The 19,430-nt window shown below is 42.7% G+C and overlaps 2 protein-coding genes across 2 annotated transcripts in view; both read left to right on the plus strand.

The window, feature by feature from the left end:
* The window catches only part of s100w (S100 calcium binding protein W), a 72,969-nt gene extending 68,245 nt beyond the window's left edge, over positions 1-4,724 (plus strand). The window contains exon 4 of the transcript XR_014913773.1: positions 4,711-4,724. The gene's annotated coding sequence lies outside the window, so the exon portion shown is untranslated. The remainder of the gene's footprint in view (positions 1-4,710) is intronic.
* The window catches only part of kcnn3 (potassium intermediate/small conductance calcium-activated channel, subfamily N, member 3), a 62,624-nt gene continuing 43,388 nt past the window's right edge, over positions 195-19,430 (plus strand). Inside the window, exons 1-3 of the mRNA XM_085423018.1 lie at positions 195-693; positions 1,310-2,430; positions 17,087-17,182. Coding sequence (XP_085279144.1) covers positions 1,336-2,430; positions 17,087-17,182 — 1,191 coding nt within the window. The 5' untranslated portion in view covers positions 195-693; positions 1,310-1,335. The remainder of the gene's footprint in view (positions 694-1,309; positions 2,431-17,086; positions 17,183-19,430) is intronic.

Below are 19,430 nucleotides of genomic sequence, written 5' to 3' on the forward strand. Positions count from 1 at the left end.
ATCACTGGTTTTAATAATAACCCCGAAATAACCCGGTACAATAAATCTAGACAACCGTTTGGTGGCCACATCTTAAAAATCCTGCCACCTGTTATTTCGCCTTTCCGACTCCGTCCAATGGGAGTGAGCGGCAGGTCTGGAGGCGGAGAAAAGAGGGAGAGAAGTTGGAGGAGAGAGTGAGAGACAGAGTCGGAGAGACGGAGAGCCGTAGATTGAGTGTTTGTCGGTGGAGTCACATATTAAATCGCAGACTTTACAGCTCATCTGGGGACTCTTACTTCACATCCACGCCGTCGTCTTTCCCCCCCACCACCTCCTGTTTCATGCTGCTTACGTGCAGCCACAGGTTGACCGATTTATCCGAGTCACCATGGATTATTCCGCTTCATCCACTGCCGATTGCCACTGACAGGATCAAAATGGGAACGATCAATACATCACCGATGACTGGGAGAGAGACAAACTGATCTTATCAGGTGAGCGGAAGACGGAGCCATCATCAGCGGGGAAGCGACGCGCATTTTCGAGAGATAAGACCTGTGGAGGACCTATATGAAGGGAGACGAAGCGAAAAGATGATGGGATGGCCGTGACAACATGAAAAAGAAAAAGTGCTGTGGTCTGCTTTCATCCAGTCCGTGATTCGACACAACTAACCTGGGGGAAAAGGGACCGAGGCAGAAGAGGTCGGAGGTAGGTATATGGGAAACAGTCAAGGAGGAGATGGGTGGTCGTGAAGGTGTCTGGTTATATCATACTGAAAGTAGGCTGTTGTTTTGGATCAATCAGAGGATACTAAAACGCAAGCCAACTTATGGTTAACTGAGGCTTTCGCACTTCTGCTCTGATCTGGAATTATTATCCTTTAGTCTCTGAGGCTGATCTCATTTTCATAGTGTAAAGCCAGAGGATTTGCACCATCCTCCTGGCTAACAACACAGATGACATTTATGGAATAGATTGCTGGAAGCACTGTGGGATGTGAGAGAACAAGAAGACACTGGGAAACCGAGAGGGGAAGCGCTGAGAGAGGCTGACTGGGCAACTGACTCAAATGTGACTCAAGGAATAACATATTCCCCAATTATGACCACTTGTCTTCACTCTGTGTTCCCTCTTTGTCACACATCCTCAGCTTTTGGAGTTCAGTCTTCTCCCTCATTTGTTTTAACCATCCATCACAATGTTTTCCTGCTCCTTCCTTTGTTTTTTCTGTATGTCCTTCATTACCACATTACGATAAGGAACCTGTATTCTCTATCGTTTTCTCCGCGGGCCACTTTATATTTCCTCTCTTTTCTCTTCCTAGACAGGTGTGCGGCCACAGCTGTGATCATGGAGCCTCCCCCTTCTCTGAGCTTGGCTCTGCTAGGAGGGAGCGAGGATGAGGACCAGCGATTCCTCCTTCCCCTGGGCAGTATATCCCATCCGTCCACTGCTGGCGCCCAGCCAGGATCAAACCACTCCAACCACATGGGAGGATCAAGCCTCGACCGTCTAAACGGCAGCACCTCATCCCCCTCGCCCGCCACGCCCAACTTGCCCCCAGCATCTCTCCCGAAGTTACCACTTTCCTCCGCTGGAGCTCAGCCTTTGCCTCCACCCATCCCCAATGCCCTGCACCCCACCAGCACCCCACTCTCTTCCTGTCTGGGCTCACAGCACAGCCTGAGTGGGGACAACTCCCCAGTCTACAATGCCCTTTTTTACTCGTCCCATTCGCCATCCATGGAGCGGGAGAGGGACAGAGAGCGTGACAGGGACAGGGAGAGGGGGTGCAAACACAGACAGGCCAGCCCTCTGGTTCACCGTAGGGACAGTAACCCCTTCACGGAGATTGCCATGAGTTCCTGTAAGTACACAGGTGGCGTCATGAAGCCCCTGAGCCGCCTCAGCGCATCCCGGAGAAACCTAATCGAGTCAGACAGCAGCAGCGAAACCAAAGAGGGCGCCGTTTCAGCTGTTGCTGGCGCAACTGCTGCTGGGGGGCATGACCGGCAGCGAGAAGCCCCCCCTACCTGTTCGGTGACCCAGTCCTCCACCAACCAACCCCCAATTCAGAGCCCGCCAGAGATTGTGATTTCATCCAAAGAAGATTCCCCGTACCTCAGAGGAGGTTATGACATCACCGACTCCACATCCAACCAGATGTCCATCTACCACCAGAACCACGCACTAGTGGAGAGCAGGCGTTCGCAGTCAGGGAGGGGCAGCAGGCAGGGAGGAGTTGGGGCAGTGGGTACCGGGGCCAGGGGCAGCACCTCCAAGGCTCCCAAACGAAAGAACCAAAACATTGGGTATAAACTGGGGCACCGCAGGGCGCTGTTCGAGAAGAGGAAGCGGCTGAGCGACTACGCCCTGATCTTTGGAATGTTTGGCATCGTAGTCATGGTGATTGAGACAGAGCTGTCGTGGGGCGTGTACACGAAGGTGAGGGACACAAATGAGTGACACTTAAAAAGACACACCAATAAAAAGATCACTTGTGCTTAGTGCTGGGGCTGGGCCATGTGTTGAAATGTTCTAACCATCAATAAAATAAATTATTTCCTGAGTTGAAATCTTAAGGAGGCAGACCACAAAATTAGAAACATAAACTGACAGCTCTCCCTCAGAAAATACTGCCCAGAAGTCATCTAGTCGCTGATAACTGAGCGCAGTCGTTGTCTTTTGGGAAACCAAGCTGCACTCCAGCCATGTCTTAGAAAATAAGCCTGATGATGACATAGCACAGTGAAGAGGGTTACCTCAGCTCACACTTGAAAATTAATACAAGAAAGCATGCGTTAGAAACTTGGAGTGTGGACAAGCCTGTGAATTTATCAGGCAGAGGGGTCTAGAGAAAGACATTATGAAGTTCCCCTGTGGGAATTGTAGGAGCCAGTGTCTTTAGCTAAGGACTGATACTCACAATATCTTTGCCTCTGCTGCTTTAGTTTTGGCTGTTGTTTTGTTTTAATTTGTCTGTCATCAATCCCCCCAGGCTTTTAGAGGTATGACACAAAATTACCACAGTGTCACGTTAATGTAGCTGCATTGCATATGCGTAACAATTATGAAACCAGGCTGTCGTTTCCCAAAAAGTTGATTCTGTTCATCTGGACGTGGCGTTTTCAGTGGGAGAAACCTTTTGTCACTCATCCAAGTGACTTCTTCAGTCTGAGCTGACTGCAGGTTTCCCCAACCTTATAAACAGTGCATTTGCATAATGACTGACGGCTGTCATGTATGTCATGGTTATATCTCTGGTGCTTATCTAGAATCTCCTGGGTTAACTTTGTCTTATTTGGGCTTTTTTGCCTTTTGCTTTTTTTATTTTTTTATTTTACAAGCAGCCCATAAACACTGACAGGAAATGTAGGGGATAAAGAAAGAAAGAAGATTACATGTCCCAAAGGTCATCAGGCAGATTTGAACATTAGGTAGTACAATTACTGACCCTCCAAGTCACTAGGACACCCCATTTTTTACCCGGTTTAGGCGGTGCAGATGAACCTTTTAGTCACTGAATTCATGATTGCAACAACTATTGCAATGACCAAGCTTGACAGTTACTGCTTTTGGGTGATGTAATGCAAGGATGCTAAGGACATGGAGGGGGCAGATTATCAGAAGGAGGCCAGGATCTCATTTGTTTGTGTAATGGGGGGTGTAATAAGCTGAATAGGCCCCTGGCTGCTGTTCTCTGTTTATTTTGTGTGTGCGCGTGTGTGTCAGGAAGCCTCGGCCCATGTTGTGCTCACCTTGCTGTGAGACACTTTTGTCCTCATTCTAGCCTCCCTTTTTTGGTCAGAGATATGACACAGGCTTTGCTTTCTTTAGTTCATAAGGTGGAAACATGACTTCTGCTTATGCAGCTTGTCATACATGGATCGCCAATGATGTGAAATAATCTGTGAGATCAGCTGAGTGCACAGATTAACAGGTAGCTTGTTAGAATAGCCCAACTGGGTGTGTTTCCCCATCTTTCTCACCCTCCTCCTGTGTTTCTGTTTGCAGTCTGCGATCTCCGGACTCTTTCTGTTAATGCCGTTGCTAGAAAAATCTCCCTGCTGTGTCTTTTCTTCTACTTTACAAAAATCACTGCTTTAGAGGTCCTTTTTTTTTATTAATGAAAGTGCACGGTCTCTAATTCCCTTTCAATCCCTCCTCTTCTCTTTTATTCTCTTCTGTCTGCCTTTTCTTTCTTTTTTTCCCTGAAGGAGATGGCAGAGACTTATGCCCTCTTTTTCTGCCTGGGCCTTTTCTATTTCAACTCCACGCCTGTCTCTTTGTCCTGTTTTCTTCATTCCTTTCTTTCTTTCTTTCTTTTTTTCCTCCTTCACTATCTCTCTCCCTCTGCTCCGCTGCTCTTCCAGTGGGCGTCAAACTGGGGGAGTGTGATCGGAAGAGAGAAGCGGCTGGGTGAGAATGAAAGTCTGTGGAAGGAGAGAAAAAAAGGAAAAAGGCGATAATGAAAAGCCTGATTTAGGTTCTTAAGCTACAATCAATTTAGCCCTTATCTCAAACAGGCTGCGTTATCTATCAATACGAATCAATGGACTGAGTGATTTCGAGCAGGGTAATCAAAGTGTTTGTCAGCACTCTCACCATATTAATTAATTTCTGATCATCAGGGCATATTGGGGGGAAAACAAATCGTATATGAAATGTAGCAAAACATCGCGGTCTGTCTTCAGCATCTTGCATTTCTAAAGAGAGAATCCAGAGAGTTAAGTGTGCATCAAAATTCATCTTAAATGGAGACTGTAAAATTTTCTGTCTTCTTTATGGCTGCGTATTTGGTTTGACTCCAACAGACACTGGAGTCCCATCAGACAGCTAAAACCCTCACTTAGATAATTGAGGTGGATAGAAGCCTGCTGGCTGTTGTGGAAAAAAAAATGGATTGAGATCCCGAGGATGAAAGAACAATCGGGCTGGGAAGATGAATGGGTGGAAGGAGGAGAGGTTCGCGCGCTGCTTTAAACGAGTCTAGGGGGCGAGGTTTGAGTGATTTCTTCCATTGATTATTGATAATCACACCCACGCACATGCACCGTGCACCTCCGCATACACATGCTGTGCAAACTGCTTTATTGAAAATGGATGCTGCCTTTCAGAGAAGCCATCCTTGAGAGCTCGTGTTGAAATACGATCGGTTAAGATCATTCGTCATAGATTGAAAATATATAATGCACGTGTATAAATATAGCCTCTTAATGGCTCCTTTAGGTCTCCCTTCTTTGACAATGGCTACAAAGCAAATGTCACTGTATACTGATCAGTCTGTGTAGCTCTACCTAAGCTTCTGCACTTTTTTTCTGAAGGTCCAGCTGCTCTAGCTTTTCTCCCAAAAATAGAGATGAAGAATAAGAATGGAACCAAACAGAGTTGGCTGGATTGTGTGGAGTGTGCATGTTTCTGTGTGTTGGAAGGGTAAATGGAGAGAGGTTAACTGAGGAGGACACAGTGTTTCGTGACTGTGGGTATTGTGAGTAAGCTATATTCCTGTGCAGAAACAGCACAAACCCTATCAGCACACTCTTATTTGCCACATCTAAGACTTTTCCATTCATTGCTGTGCAGCCTCTATCTTCAGTTATCAGCCTTTGCAATTTAAGTTAAGTTCAAGTCCATGATGAAGGCCACTTCTGTAGGACAAAGTTTGATTGCAGATAAAAATTATTATCTTGTACAGCCTTCAGCGCTCTAAGGCACAGCTGTAAATTCCTGCATTGTAAATATTCAGGCACGGTTGTTGAGCCTAGATAGATTATGTAGAGAGAATATTAAATGATGAAATAATTCATGAATGTGAAATAATTTAATTTTTGGCTCATGGTGACTTTTTGCCCAAAAGGCTTCAAAGAAAAAACCTGAGCCTTTAATTTGTTGTCATGCATTTTTAACTCTGCATGTTCTGTGACCTCTCCTCATGATCAGTGTCACTGCCACACACCCAGGATCGTGACATGTCAAAATGTTAACAGCAGTGTGAGGACAGCCTTCTATATGCTTCTATTATTATTTTGATGAGGAACAGGGGGTCCTGGTCTGACACGTGTCTCTGTCTGAGAATAACTGGGGCCCTTGGACACTTGGGACCTTAGCATGTGAGCTGTCACAGTCAGATCAATAGATCTTTCACAGAGGCTCACATAGCTCCTCGGGGCCAAGCTCCAAGCCACATTTCAGGCTTGCAACGCTGCTATTCTGAGGCGATGCCCTGCAGTTGTTGACTTCACCTGTCACACTATCAATGCGTGCATTTGGCATGTGTGAGGGTATCAAGTGTGAGTATGTACCCTCTGTCTGCTTCTCAACACAAGCATCAGCAATGCTGCCTCCTATTTCCCCTTTGCTTCCTCGATTCCTTCCTTCCTTTCACTGTCAGAGAAAGTCCCTCCGTTGGCGAGTCTTAAATATGCCTCCATCCCCCCACGAGAGTCATTGCCTTCTCAGCAGCCTTAAAACCTCTTCCTCAGTCCCTCCGCAGCACCACCATCCCTCCCGTTCTGCCCTCGCTCTGCTATCTCTGACATTTACTGGTAGACCTTTCTGCACATTTTCTCTGTTGGTCCACTTACAGTGGCTGCACGCTGCTTTAGAGACAGTACATGAGGTCGATCAGGGAATTAAACTCCCACCATATTCTCTAAAGAAGCTATCAGCCATCTCTGCATTTTTGTGCAACTGCACCTACTCTCCTTCTCAACCTTCTCCCTTTTCCTTCAGTCCATTACACACTGCCTTCATCTTCTAGATCACAGACTTCTAAGCGACTGTAGATCCCAGAGGTCCTACAACTAACAGGTACAAATATGCTTGTTTGAGCATAACAAGGCTAAGCAACCTCTGGCTGTATGTGGAAGTGCTGGTACTTACATGGTTATGTTAAAACTTGTGTGCTCTGATGGTAAACATTCACGTCACAGGGTCTCCTCTGTGTACACACACACATATGGAGTGTGTGTCTTTATGTATTTAGCTCTGTCACGTTAGTACCCATGGATGCACCTGCTAATGTGTGTGTGTCCACATCTCCCTTTGTCTGGATTTAATTGAGTGTGTATGGCCGTAATGGTGTATGCCGATGTGCATTCGAGTGTATGCGTATGGTGCGTGTGTGTGTGTTTACCCTGGAAGGGTGACATCGTTTCTGTCTATTGCCTGTTTCCCTGGAGACTGATTGCAAGAAGGCATCACTCTGACAGGGAGAGACCCCCAAGGCTAAGGCATTACATCACACGCAGACACATGTGCACACACGCACATACTCATTACAACCGCGTGGTAAGTGACACGTATTTTCTCTCATGTCTGTGTCAATAAGGTTGAGGTAGGGGCAATTGGGGGAAACCCTCTAGATACTACCTGTCTGTGTTTGTGTGTGTGTCTCCCTGCTAATTGAACTAAAGAAGCTCAAAAAGCTCATTATCCCTGCATGTTGTCCACAGAGCCAGTGATCAATATACGCTAATCACACACTTATGCACAGCTGGCTAAGAAAGAAAGGAAAAAGAAGAAACACAAGCATATGTAAGTTGTATTTCCAACAAAGGAGCACCAAAGAGCCAATCATCAGCTTCAAAACAGCCAAACCAGGAATCATGTCAGTCAGTCTGGGCCCTGTTAACATACGCAGGATATCTTTCTGTTATCTGGCTTCACTTACACTAACATTGGCAATCAGGCTAAGCGGTCACACTAGTGACAGTGCTTATTGACTCAATTATCAACCTAGCTTCGAGCACGTTCACATGAAAGAGTGCCATTAGTAGCATCTGACCAATCACAAACATGGATGCGTGAACTGGCAGCAGAGCGCCTGGTTTTACAAAAGATAAAAATATAATAATACAAAAATCTGAAGACGTTAAACACACAGTGCAGATTGAAACCGTCGCGGTAGTTGAAGGCAAATCAGCATGAGCATGAGTGTCTGCAGCAGGAGAAGCACTGAACTGTAGACGAGACTTAAATAGTGCTGTATGCACGTGCGAGTGTTTTAACTGCTTTAGTCGGTAATGAATGCTCGGTCATTAGGGCACAGGACAATCTGTGTTATTCCACCAAAGTAATATTGAGATGTGCATGAGATAGTTTTAGTGTGTATTTTTTCTGCTGCAGCCCTGGTGCAGTTTAAGGCTCTGAGAGTAGCCGAAAGACTAAATATAAAAACAAATTCAGTGTAGGAAAATACAATTGTTTCATCTAAGAATCTTCGAATTCTTATTGAATTTTATCAGAGAAACAAAGACTTTAGACACTGTTAAAAAACTGCAGACCCTCATGTTATCCTTCCACAGAGTCCAAGAATGGTGACATTACTTTGTAGGTGGTGATTTTATACCTCTTGATTTATAATCTTGAACATCGTTGTATTTTTACTCAGTTGTATATAGTATTTGTATTTGTATTCTATTTTTATCTTATTGTATATTTATTTTATTTTATTCTACTGTATATAGTATTTTATTCTATTCTGTACAGTTGTGTACTGTATTTATTCTTATTGTATTCTAATTTTTGCCTCATAACTTTTGCACTGTCCACTTCCTGCTGTGACAAAACAAATTTCCCACGTGTGGGACTAATAAAGGTTATCTTATCTTATAACCCGCTCCAGAACAGGTCATATCAGCAGCAGAAGTTACCATGACGATGTCCCCCAGTAGCAACTGAACCACTTTTTTAATACTGAAAACCCCGAGTTACATTTTGAAGTTACCTGGATAAGCCCAAATCATGCTTCCTAGTTTTTGCAGAGATGGACGCACAGTTCATTTTCACAACTGTTTAAAAAAAGTCCTTAATTTAAATTGGTGTATTAAACCAAATGTGTGCACATTTTGGAAGTTTGCTTACTTCTGTAAGCTTGAAGACTCAATGGACTGTTTTTACTTAGAAAACCTTAATTTAGCCATGCTGAGTTCATTATTTAACTGTTTAGGCTTTGATTATGGTGGATATGCAGTGCGGTTTCTAGTATCCATGTGGCTAAAAACAGTGTATTAAATAACCTCTATAACTAAGTCTTCTGCAGCCATTAATGAAGTTCAGTCATTGTTGTTGGTGGGATGGGCCAGAGGCATCGAATAATGTTAGCACCGTGGATTGAGCCATAAATTTAGCTGTAATCTTGTGTATAGTAAAAGTAGAACATGCAGGGAGTTTTTTAACACCTTATTTTGAGACTATTTACCAAACTTTTTTTTATCTGCTTTGTCTGTTTTCATCACATTTGAATGGTGTTTTATGTCCCAGTGGCCATTGAAGTAAAAGTCATGCCTCTCCCTGTTTTATTACGCAGTTATACAGGCTTATTGACCTAAAACAGTCAGATGCACAAGATATGGTCTATATGAACCATATCAGCCACTTTTGTGTGGGACGGTGAAGTGTTAGGTTAACATTCACCCATTTTTTATCAACGCTGTTATCTCTGAGGTCAAAATGCTTCTATGTTTATGTTCCAGTTTCCTAAACTGTGCTTGTCCAGGATGAGGGTAAAGCGCAGCCTAACCCGAAACAGGTCACAGGTGACTCTATGAATGTTAAGAGGTTAAGTGCGACACAGAAAATTTCCCTTCAGCTTGCATATATGATTTGTGGTAGGGAGCTGCATGCTGTTTCCATAGATGAGCACCGCTAAAGCACAGGTGTTACTAAGAGCATTTGCAATGATTGCACTTTTCTCAGGTCTCACTATAAGCGATGGCAGTGTGTTATTGAGCCTACAGTAAAAGTACTATTAAAACTAAAGCAGCCAAATGAAATTCAGCCATTTATCACTTTTTTTTTAATGAATTACACCTGTGTTTGCACATTGCTCGTTGCCTGGCAACCCCACTGTGACAAAAATCCAGTTGGTGTTATTCATCACGAAATCACTTGATGAGCATGTAACTCAATAAACAATTAATCCTTACATTTCTGTTTATGAGCAGATTAAACCTTAAATGCATTGCTTTTCTCTAACCAGCAATCCAGCACCAATACGAGGCAGGTTAAGCCACGTATCAATATCATTCTGCTTGCAAACATAATTTAAAATAACAATACCAAATAAAGTTGAAGTCTGTTTTGATCATTTGTTTCTACAGGCAGCCTACTCCGTCATATGCTGTTGTAACAAAATCCTTTTGGAAGCAAGTTTCACCAATCAGCACCTGTCTTATTAACGCAGCTGGGAAGTTACTTCGTCTTAAAAAGATTCAGACCAAATCGAGATGAATCAGAAGAGGCGTTGCCAACACATTACAATCGACTTTTATTTCAAGTTAAACTGAACAAAAACTAGCAAACAATCCCGAATATGTCCTCAAATGAATTCAATTAAAGTGAAACTTTTCATTTTTAGATTTTGTTGTACTACACACACTTCGACACACTTAATGTTTACAGTACGCCAAGAAAAACTACGACTTTGCAACATGTAGACATTCCTGCTACCACACAGAAACTGATCCTCGACTATTAGCTGGGGTCAGTGAATTAACATGATTGGTTCATTTGTTTCCTGATAAAGGTGATTGGCTCTTTGGAGGGAGTGGTAGCATCATTGTATTCAGCACTCTTTGAGTGGCATGTCTCTCTCATATAAGGTCTGTAACACTGTATGGACTGGGATCTACAATCCAAAATTAGTCAGCACAGTAAACACTAATCCCAGTCAGTTGCTTGTGGTCATTTCAACTTGGCTGTGCAATATGCATGCATGCTTTGCAGAGGAGCGCAGATGGTCAGTGTATTTATTTATGTCCCCAGTGAAGTCAAGCTAGAAGAGAGCTTTAAGCTTTAAGAGCTTTCACCTTCTTAAAATAAGGGAAAAAAGGAAAACTGTGGAGTGACATTTACTTTTTATTGGAGAAAAAAATGGAAAAATGAACAAAGCTTTTGTCATTTATGAAATTTCTACTACAGGACATTAATGAAAAAAAAACACTTTGAAGAAAACAAGGAAGCTGAGAGCTTAATTGAATTACATGATTTAATTAGACAGGGTGTAATATTGTCTCATGGTATATATATTTAAGGATTAAACAAATCGTAGGTAAGGAAAGAAAGCCGTCAGGACACGCCCAGAAATTTCCCTGCACATAATCCGCCTGTGAAACCGCAGCTTGTCATTAATTAGTGAGTGCTAGAGGTGCCGGCAGGTGGGAGCTTTTTGAACTTTGGACAGACCATTACAGTCGTTTCCCCCACTGCTTCCAGCCTTCACGCTAAGCTGCTCTCTCAGCAAGATAGCAAACATTTTCCAAGTGGCAGAAAGTTAACTTGTTCCAGAAACATCACAGTTTCAAAGCTTTTTAACTTTTTTAATTAAGGCACAAGTCCTGCTTGTTGTAAGGAATCATGTGATGTAAAGTTCATCATCGACCCGTGTCTGCAAATATGTGCACAGGCTCTAGAAGTCGAAAGGAGCGCGCATGCACAGAGTACAGACTGTAGCGCGTGTGCAGTACGTGCGTGCCGTCAAGCCTGCATCCCACCAATTTCGCATCTGCACTGACATTAAAGTGAAGCTGCTTTTGTCTATAAAGACTTTAATGCTGGCGCATTCATTTATAATGCAAACACTTGAATCAAAAGGTGGCACTAAAAACTAATAGACCCATGCCAGCCTGTTAGAGTTTAAAAAAATCATGACTGTAAAAAAGCTGAAATGAACAGAAGGCGCGCCAGTAGGCGCATATATCTCCTTTTTGCAGTTAAGTTATTCACTATACAGGTGGAATAAGTGAAGTGCAAACAGGCAAACAAAATGCTTTTGACAGTGTAATGAGACAACTGTCAAAAAATCCCAACGACCAACAGAGTGCTGGGTGTAAACGAAGAAAGCGAGAAGGGAGACCGTAGAGAGAGAGAGAGAAGGGGGACGTAATCTCCCATCACATTGCAATTCACTAGTGTGACTGTGTTTAAACAGATATGGTGCTGAAAGCCAAGAGTGAAACCAGCATTTTTCTCATTAGCACAACAATGTTGGCTTCCTTTGCACCTAGTTTGCTTCAGTGGGTACAAATGAGATGTTAGCAGCAGTGGAGAAGGAGACCGAGACAAGACAAGCAAGCACAAGCAAATAAAGACAGAAAGACAACAGCTTCGGGTAAGCTGATAGAGGAAATCAGTGCGAGGCAAAGCTAGATATTTTCCCAGTGTTGTGCGCTGGCTCATAAATGCACTGACATGAGTGACAAATGTGAATACATCCATACAGCATGTGCATTTTAGTGTATTATATGAACGGCGGAAGGGGAACCCAGCCTCAGATTCATTCTCAGATTGCTCTAATTACAGTCAACAGAGGAGCACGTCAGTGTGTATTAACCAACTAGACTCTGTGCGTGCTTCTGTGTGTTTGTTTGACATTGAATTAATACCATTAAGGCCACGAAGCATAGACAGAGACCCTAAATAAACACAATAACACACTAACACACTCTATTTTCCAGCAGGCTGAGTTGCAATATATATTCATGAACCCAAAATGCAATGTGGATTCTGTCTAATAACACCACGGAGGAAAGACTGAGTAATATGTGTCTAAACTCAGAGTGCAGACCCGGATTAAAGAGTGGTGATTAATGCTCAACAGTCTCCCACTTTACCCCCAACCTACCGCCTAAGTCTTAAGGTGGCTCAGGTCTTTCCTGGCGGAGGACATAAGGCTGTTGCGCTCGGTGTGTGACCTTGCTGGTCCCGCCAATGTGCTTTGAGTTTCTTATTTTTTCTTTTGATGTGCGTGTGTCTATTCAATTGTGCATTTCAAAACACAGACCTTGAGCTGATGTGGACAAATGAGTCGGATTGGCAAGCTTTATTTTAAAGAATTAGAAAATGAATCAAGCTGACCGGTTTGTTTGAGTTTCTGAGCTTTTGCTTTTATGTGCTGATTTTTTATTTTTATTTTTGCCTTTGAAACGGAGCATTTGCAATGAATGAAAATGTAATGAATTCCTTAAACCCATCCAGTGTACTGCTATGAAACAAATGCAATTTCTGATAAAAGGTCATACACTTAAAACTTGTTTAACTGGTGACGGATGAAAAGGAAGCGCGAAAGCAGTGTAGTTTGATCTGAAGCTTATGAAGTTTTTATAGGTTTAGTAAGTCTGTGGATCTGCATTTAATACTGTTAGCAAATGTACACTGAAATCTTTCTTTCTCACATTCATCCACTGATTCATTCCTGTATTTACGTTATATTAACACAACCAGATACGTCATTATCAGTATAGATGTATTCTCCAATGGACGACCAGACTCTCCGGAGAGCAGCTAACAAATTAATCGAATGCACTTTCCCCTTTGAATCTCTTTGTGTAGATCAGATGTGTGTAGCCCAGTGTATTCTGACCAAATGTACAAATGTGTTGTGTACCTGTGTGCAAACATGCGTATGATAGCTCACGTAAGTGTTGCTGCTCTCGCAGTGTGAAAGGTGAGGGGGTTAGAGAAGCCAATAAGTGCTATGAGTCGTATTGATTGGAAGATACTGGGCATTGATTATAAGCCCTGTGAAACCAGACAAGGAGTTAACGCTCGACTGCAGAAAGATATTGATAGGCGAAAAGCAACCATTCAACTTCTGTTCTTTGAAACTGGCTTTTGTTTTGTCTTTGCTGAGAAATTGCAACAACAGTGCTGATGCTATTTTAGCAAAGGAGTGAGAGAGGAGTGAGTGAGTGGGACATCTGTGAAACCAGCCTAGTGACTGAGTCTGGACATTCAAGTTTTTTTTAAGACTGTTGTTTTAGGTGAAGCAGACTGAACTGAGTGGAAATAAAATCAGTGTAAAATCAAACACACAGCTAATATAAAACATTTTTCAAGGATCAGGATTTGGGCTTAGTTACAGAAGAGGTTCTTTCACTTGGTTCCAGTGAACCAAACTCTTAATGCTTCAGCATAACAAGACATTTTGGACAATTTCATGCTCTTAACTTTGTGGGAGCAGTTTGGTGATGGCTGTTCTTGCTGTTCCAACATGACTGTGCACCAGTGCACAAACCAAGGTCCATGGACATGGATGAATCAGAATCAGAATCAGAATCAGAATACTTTATTGATCCCTGGGGGAAATTATTTTTTGTTACAGTGCTCCATTTTAAACCAACATTAAGACAAGACAGACAATACGCTAACTAAGAATAGTACAATATATACATATATATACATACATACATACATAAGTCACTTATAAATAAATATTTGGAAAAGAAACATGTGTAGTTGTAGCAGCAAACAGTGTGTTAAGTGGATGCGTTGTACAGGGAGATGGCCACAGGCAGGAATGATTTCCTGTGTCGTTCAGTGGTGCTTTTCGGTAATCTCAGTCTCTCACTGAACGAGCTCCTGTGACTGACCAACATGTCATGGAGTGGGTGGGAGGTGTTATCCAACATTGTCTTTATCTTGGACAGCATCCGCCTCTCCGACACCACCTTGAGGGAGTCCAGCTCCATCCCCACAACATTGCTGGCCTTACGGATCAGTTTATTAAGTCTGTTGGCATCTGCGACCCTCAGCCTGCTCCCCCAGCATGCAACAGCATAGAGGATCGCACTGGCCACAACAGACTCATAGAAAATCCTCAGCATTTTCTGGCAGATGTTGAAGGACCTCAGTCGCCTCAAAAAATAGAGACGACTCTGGCCCTTCCTGTAAAGTGCTGTGGTGTTTTTAGCCCAGTCCAGTTTATTGTCAATGTGTACTCCAAGGTATTTATAGTCCTCCACAATGTCAACACTGACCCCCTGGATTGAAACAGGGGTCAAGTGTTTCCTGGTCTTGAGATGTTTTTCTTATTTTTTGTTTTGTATGTATGCATGCACACCTGTTCAACTGCTCATTAACATAAATATCAGCCAATCATGTGGCTGCAGCTAAATGCATTTAAGCATGTAGACATGTACTCATAAAAGACAGGCTGAGGTTTAAACTGAACATCGTGGGGAAGAAAAGAAATTGATGTGACTTTGAGTGGCACGATTGTTTTTATCACACAGTATTTGAAAAACTGCTGATCTTTTGGGATTTTCCTACATACATCTGTAGGGTTTACAGAGAGTGGTTTGAAAAAGAAAACAGCCAGTTAGCAGCAGTTTGGACAATAGAAGAAAAACATAGCCTGGTCTGATGAGTTTTGATTTCTGCTTTGACATTTGGATGGTAGGGTCATTCGATTGTCACAAACAGCATAACTGTATGGATCCATCCTGCCTTGCATCAGTGGCTCAGGCTGCTGGTATTGCTGCTGACCATGTCCATCCCTTTATGACCACAGTGTACCCATCTTCAGAGGGCTCCTTCCAGGAGGATAATGCACCATGTCAAAAAGCGCAAATCATTAGAAATACCGGTTTCTGGAACACAGAAAGGAGTTCAATGTACTCAAATGAACTCCACAGTGAACAGATTTCAATCCAATAGAGCCCCTTTGGGATGTGGTAGAACAGGAGATCCACATTGTGAATGTGCATGTGTGATGTTATCATTGTAATATGGAGCAAAATGTGTTTCCAGCACCTTGCTGGGTCTATGCCGTGAAGAATTAAGGCAGTTCTGAAGGCAAAAGAGGTCCAACCCAGTATGAAGTGGGTCTGAGTGTATATATAAACTCACCGGCCACTTCATTAGTAAGATTTGCTGTGGAAATTCTCCCCGTTTCTGATGCTAACTTTGAATTAACACGTTGAAGTGCTTAAACACTTTTTTGACTGCACTGTGCTAAGTGTTGTGGAGGGGAATTATGGTGTGGGGCTGTTTTTCAGGGTTTGGGCTTAGTGTATGAAGAATTCCTTTCACTTAGTTCCAGTAATACAAACTCTTAATACGTCAGCATACCAAGACATTTTGGACAATTTCATGCTCCTAACATTGCAGGAATTTGGGGATGACCCCTTCTTGTTCCAACATGATTGAGCACCAGTGCACTAAGCAAGGTCCATGAAGACATGGGTGAGCGACTTTGGTGTGGAAGAACCTCATTGGCCTGCATAGTCCTAACCTCAACCTGATAAAACACCTTTGGGATGAAGTAGAGCGGAAACTGTGAACCCATCAGTGTCTGACCTCACAGTAGAATGGTCAAAAATTCCTACAAACACACCCATAAACCTTGTGGAAACTCTTTCCAGAAGCGTTTAAGCTGTTGTAGCTTCAAAGGGTAGGCCGACATCATATTACACCGTATGGCTTAAGAGTGGCATGTCACGCACGTGAAGACAAACAAGCGACAAACATCCATTGTTTCAGACAATAGATGAACCAAGAGACGGCACCACAGCCCAGCATCAGATTAATACGTATTACTTTGAACTGTGAATCATGCTGCCAAACATAAAAACATACAGAGTTGGAAATAGTCATAGCTCCCCTCTTAATCAGAGGGGAGCTATAACCTTGTTCATGCAAAAGTTCACCTTGTTCATGCAAAACTAAATTTTGATGGCATCTCTTGTTGTAGCAGGTACCAAACTAGTTTTGTGACTGAAAAGCATGTTTAGTTTTCAAAATATCCCATGCCTATGGATGCACTCTGCACTATTAAAAATCACAATAGCAGTAGCACATACTCACACAGCCTTGTACGTGTTATAACTACCCCTTACTTTTTATGAAGATCAACATCCATAGTTAGTTTAAATGTTAAATAATTTTCTTCCTATTCAACCATTAAACATTTCAGTCTCAAAAAACTGCATCCAAATATGCACATCGCTCACTATAATAATATAAGCAGTATAAGTAATAATATAAGTATAATAATATAAGGCTATGTAATAATATAAGGCTAATTGTGTGTGCATGTGTGTGCGTGCCAGTCTGTGTGTGCTTTAGCAGAGGTCAGTGCGAGGTCGTTCCTGCATGCTACGTATTGCTAGTCAAGATGACTGTTCGTGGCAGGTCAGAATGACCCTCAGGCCACGGAGAAATGTCCCGGCGCTCCCGAGGGGCTGTTAGCGTGTGTTGTCGTCCGTCATTGTACTCTGAATATTAAACCAACCGTCATGGCAAAGTCAATCTGTGCATATTACATTTGTGCTCTAATGTCGTGTCTCCAATGATAAGTGTTTCAATTTTCTCTCTACAGAGCTCCATGTACTCTCTGGCCCTGAAGTGTCTGATCAGCCTGTCCACTGTCATCCTGCTGGGGCTCATCATTGCTTACCACGCGCGGGAGGTTCAGGTAAAACATATGTGCATGTGTTGTGTCTCGCTTTACTGATCCAGACAAAAAGATGAAGTTAAAATAAAAAAAAATCACACACACATAGCAGACTGTAATACAACAAGTTGCTATTAAATCTCTGGGTAGGCAATATCTCTTTTGCACTACTGGACAAAGAAAATCCATGATAACCTTTCTGCATATTGTGATTCAAATTAAGAGGGAACCAGACGTCTGCACCTCCCCTGGGCTTTGCTTCCGGGCTTTAGAAAATTTAGCTCATAATGCCAGCCTTTGGTCAACAAAGGGAGTCTGACAAATGAAGGTTTGTACCCCTTAAACCTGCACTTTTTTCTACTGGCCGGCCGGGGGCAACCCCTCAGGTCACAAAAAGAAGCCTGATTTTTATTGCAACATACAACAAAACAAAACTCCTTTCTTTATTTACAGCCTCAGTAAACACGTTCTAATGAGTGGCGTCAAGTCTTATTTTGTAATTTATGGTCCAATTTAGAGTAAAGTAGTCAGTCTGGAGCATCCTCAGTTCTCACTCGGATATGTCTTTTACATACAGTCTGAGGTCTCTTCAGGACAGACGGAGTGACTTGTGTAAGATGTTATAAAAACCTAAGAAATCCAAGGATGGAAATAAGATGTGATGCAGTGGGTTAGGCAGAGAGCTGTCAGTTTGGAGACCAGGGGTTGAATCCTCTGTGACGCCAATAGCATATGATGAGCCCATGCACGGGTGTCTAGTTTAAAGTTCAGGCATTTTTTTTTCTTTTTCTAAATTTCTACATTTTAGAATCTGGGAAGTTCCTGAAACGGCAGCTATGTTTATTGTGTTTCTCTTTAGGAGTGTTTTCTTGTGAGCCTCATCTGTGCTCTGTCCAAATTGTACACATTATGTTATCATCCCTTAGCCCTCTGAGATAGAGGGACCCAGATGTGTGTCGAATCCAGCCAATTAATGGCATTAATGACAGTCTTTGTGGGATCAACAAAACAGTCTTTGCGTGAAGTACATACACACTGAATGTTAAATACATATTCAGCCAATTACAGCCCTGTCATTCAATAGCTGCACAAAAAACACAAATAAATATGCAAACACTCACACACGAGTCACACAAACACAGCCTTACAACCCCTTGTAAGTTTGAAATGATCAATCAGAAAGGCTTTCATGCTTCATGATATCTGTTTTGCTGTTTTGTCATTTTACTAATACAATGGTAGCAAAGTCATTTAGCCGGGGATTTCATCCGAAGCCATTTGCAATCGATGTGCATTGACTATTTATGGGAGCCTTGCGGGAATCAGACCCAATGAATACCCCCACACCAGCTATTACACCCACCAACGAAACCACGGAGCCACACTCATCCATCTAACGATGTGCTGGTTTAATGCTGTGATTTTTTTTATTACATCACAGCTTGGCTGTTGCTGGAAATGTCTATTAAAGTTCTGCTCTGAGGTTCAGGCTCTCCGTTCGCAGATCGATAACTGCTCGGTGATTTTTTATTCACTGTCGTACACAGGCACTGATAGGCTGGTAATTAGTCTTGGACAGTATTAAGAAGCCAGAACAGTGCGCGGAAGTGGTGCGAGTGAATAAACGTAAATGCGGTTTAGCGTTCATTGATAAAAGACCCTTCGTTTCTGCTCACAAATGTGTTGTCTCATTCACATACAGAGTCAGTCATCCACCCACACATGCTGTGGCTTCCACACGTGACAGGAACGTTAATACTGACAGAAGAACAGGAGATTGAGAGCGGCTACTGTCAGGCCAACAGAGAGAGATAAAAGGGTGTTCTGTTAATCTACTTCAGGAATAATTCCTTTTGATTAAATGAAGTTAGGAGTTTGGGGAAAATACCTTCAAGGTATACTTGGGTGGGAATGCCAGATGGATGGGGGTGGTAATGTTGGGGTTTACCTACAATCACTTTTCATGGGTGAATTAGAATGGTGATCATTTACACACATTATGTAAGCTGACAGACGTTTATATATTTGTTCTTTCTTCCTTTGGATGTTGTTTCTAATACTAACAGTGGTAACACTGTACTTACAAGAATTGCTAAGCCTAGAGACCTGGTTGCCGAGTTCCTGTCAACCAGTAGTTGCTGAAGGTTGCTGGGAATCACGATGAAATTGGTTGCTAGGACCCAGCCACCTGTAATACAGCCTCCCCCAATCCCCGTTGCTAAGTGAAACTGGTCGCAAAGATGTGTATATGGTGGTGTACTGTAAACCT

This window comes from Rhamphochromis longiceps, linkage group LG11, assembly GCF_057381845.1.
Source record: "Rhamphochromis longiceps isolate RC_006_pf linkage group LG11, R_longiceps_female_GT1.1, whole genome shotgun sequence".
NCBI lineage: Eukaryota > Metazoa > Chordata > Actinopteri > Cichliformes > Cichlidae > Rhamphochromis > Rhamphochromis longiceps.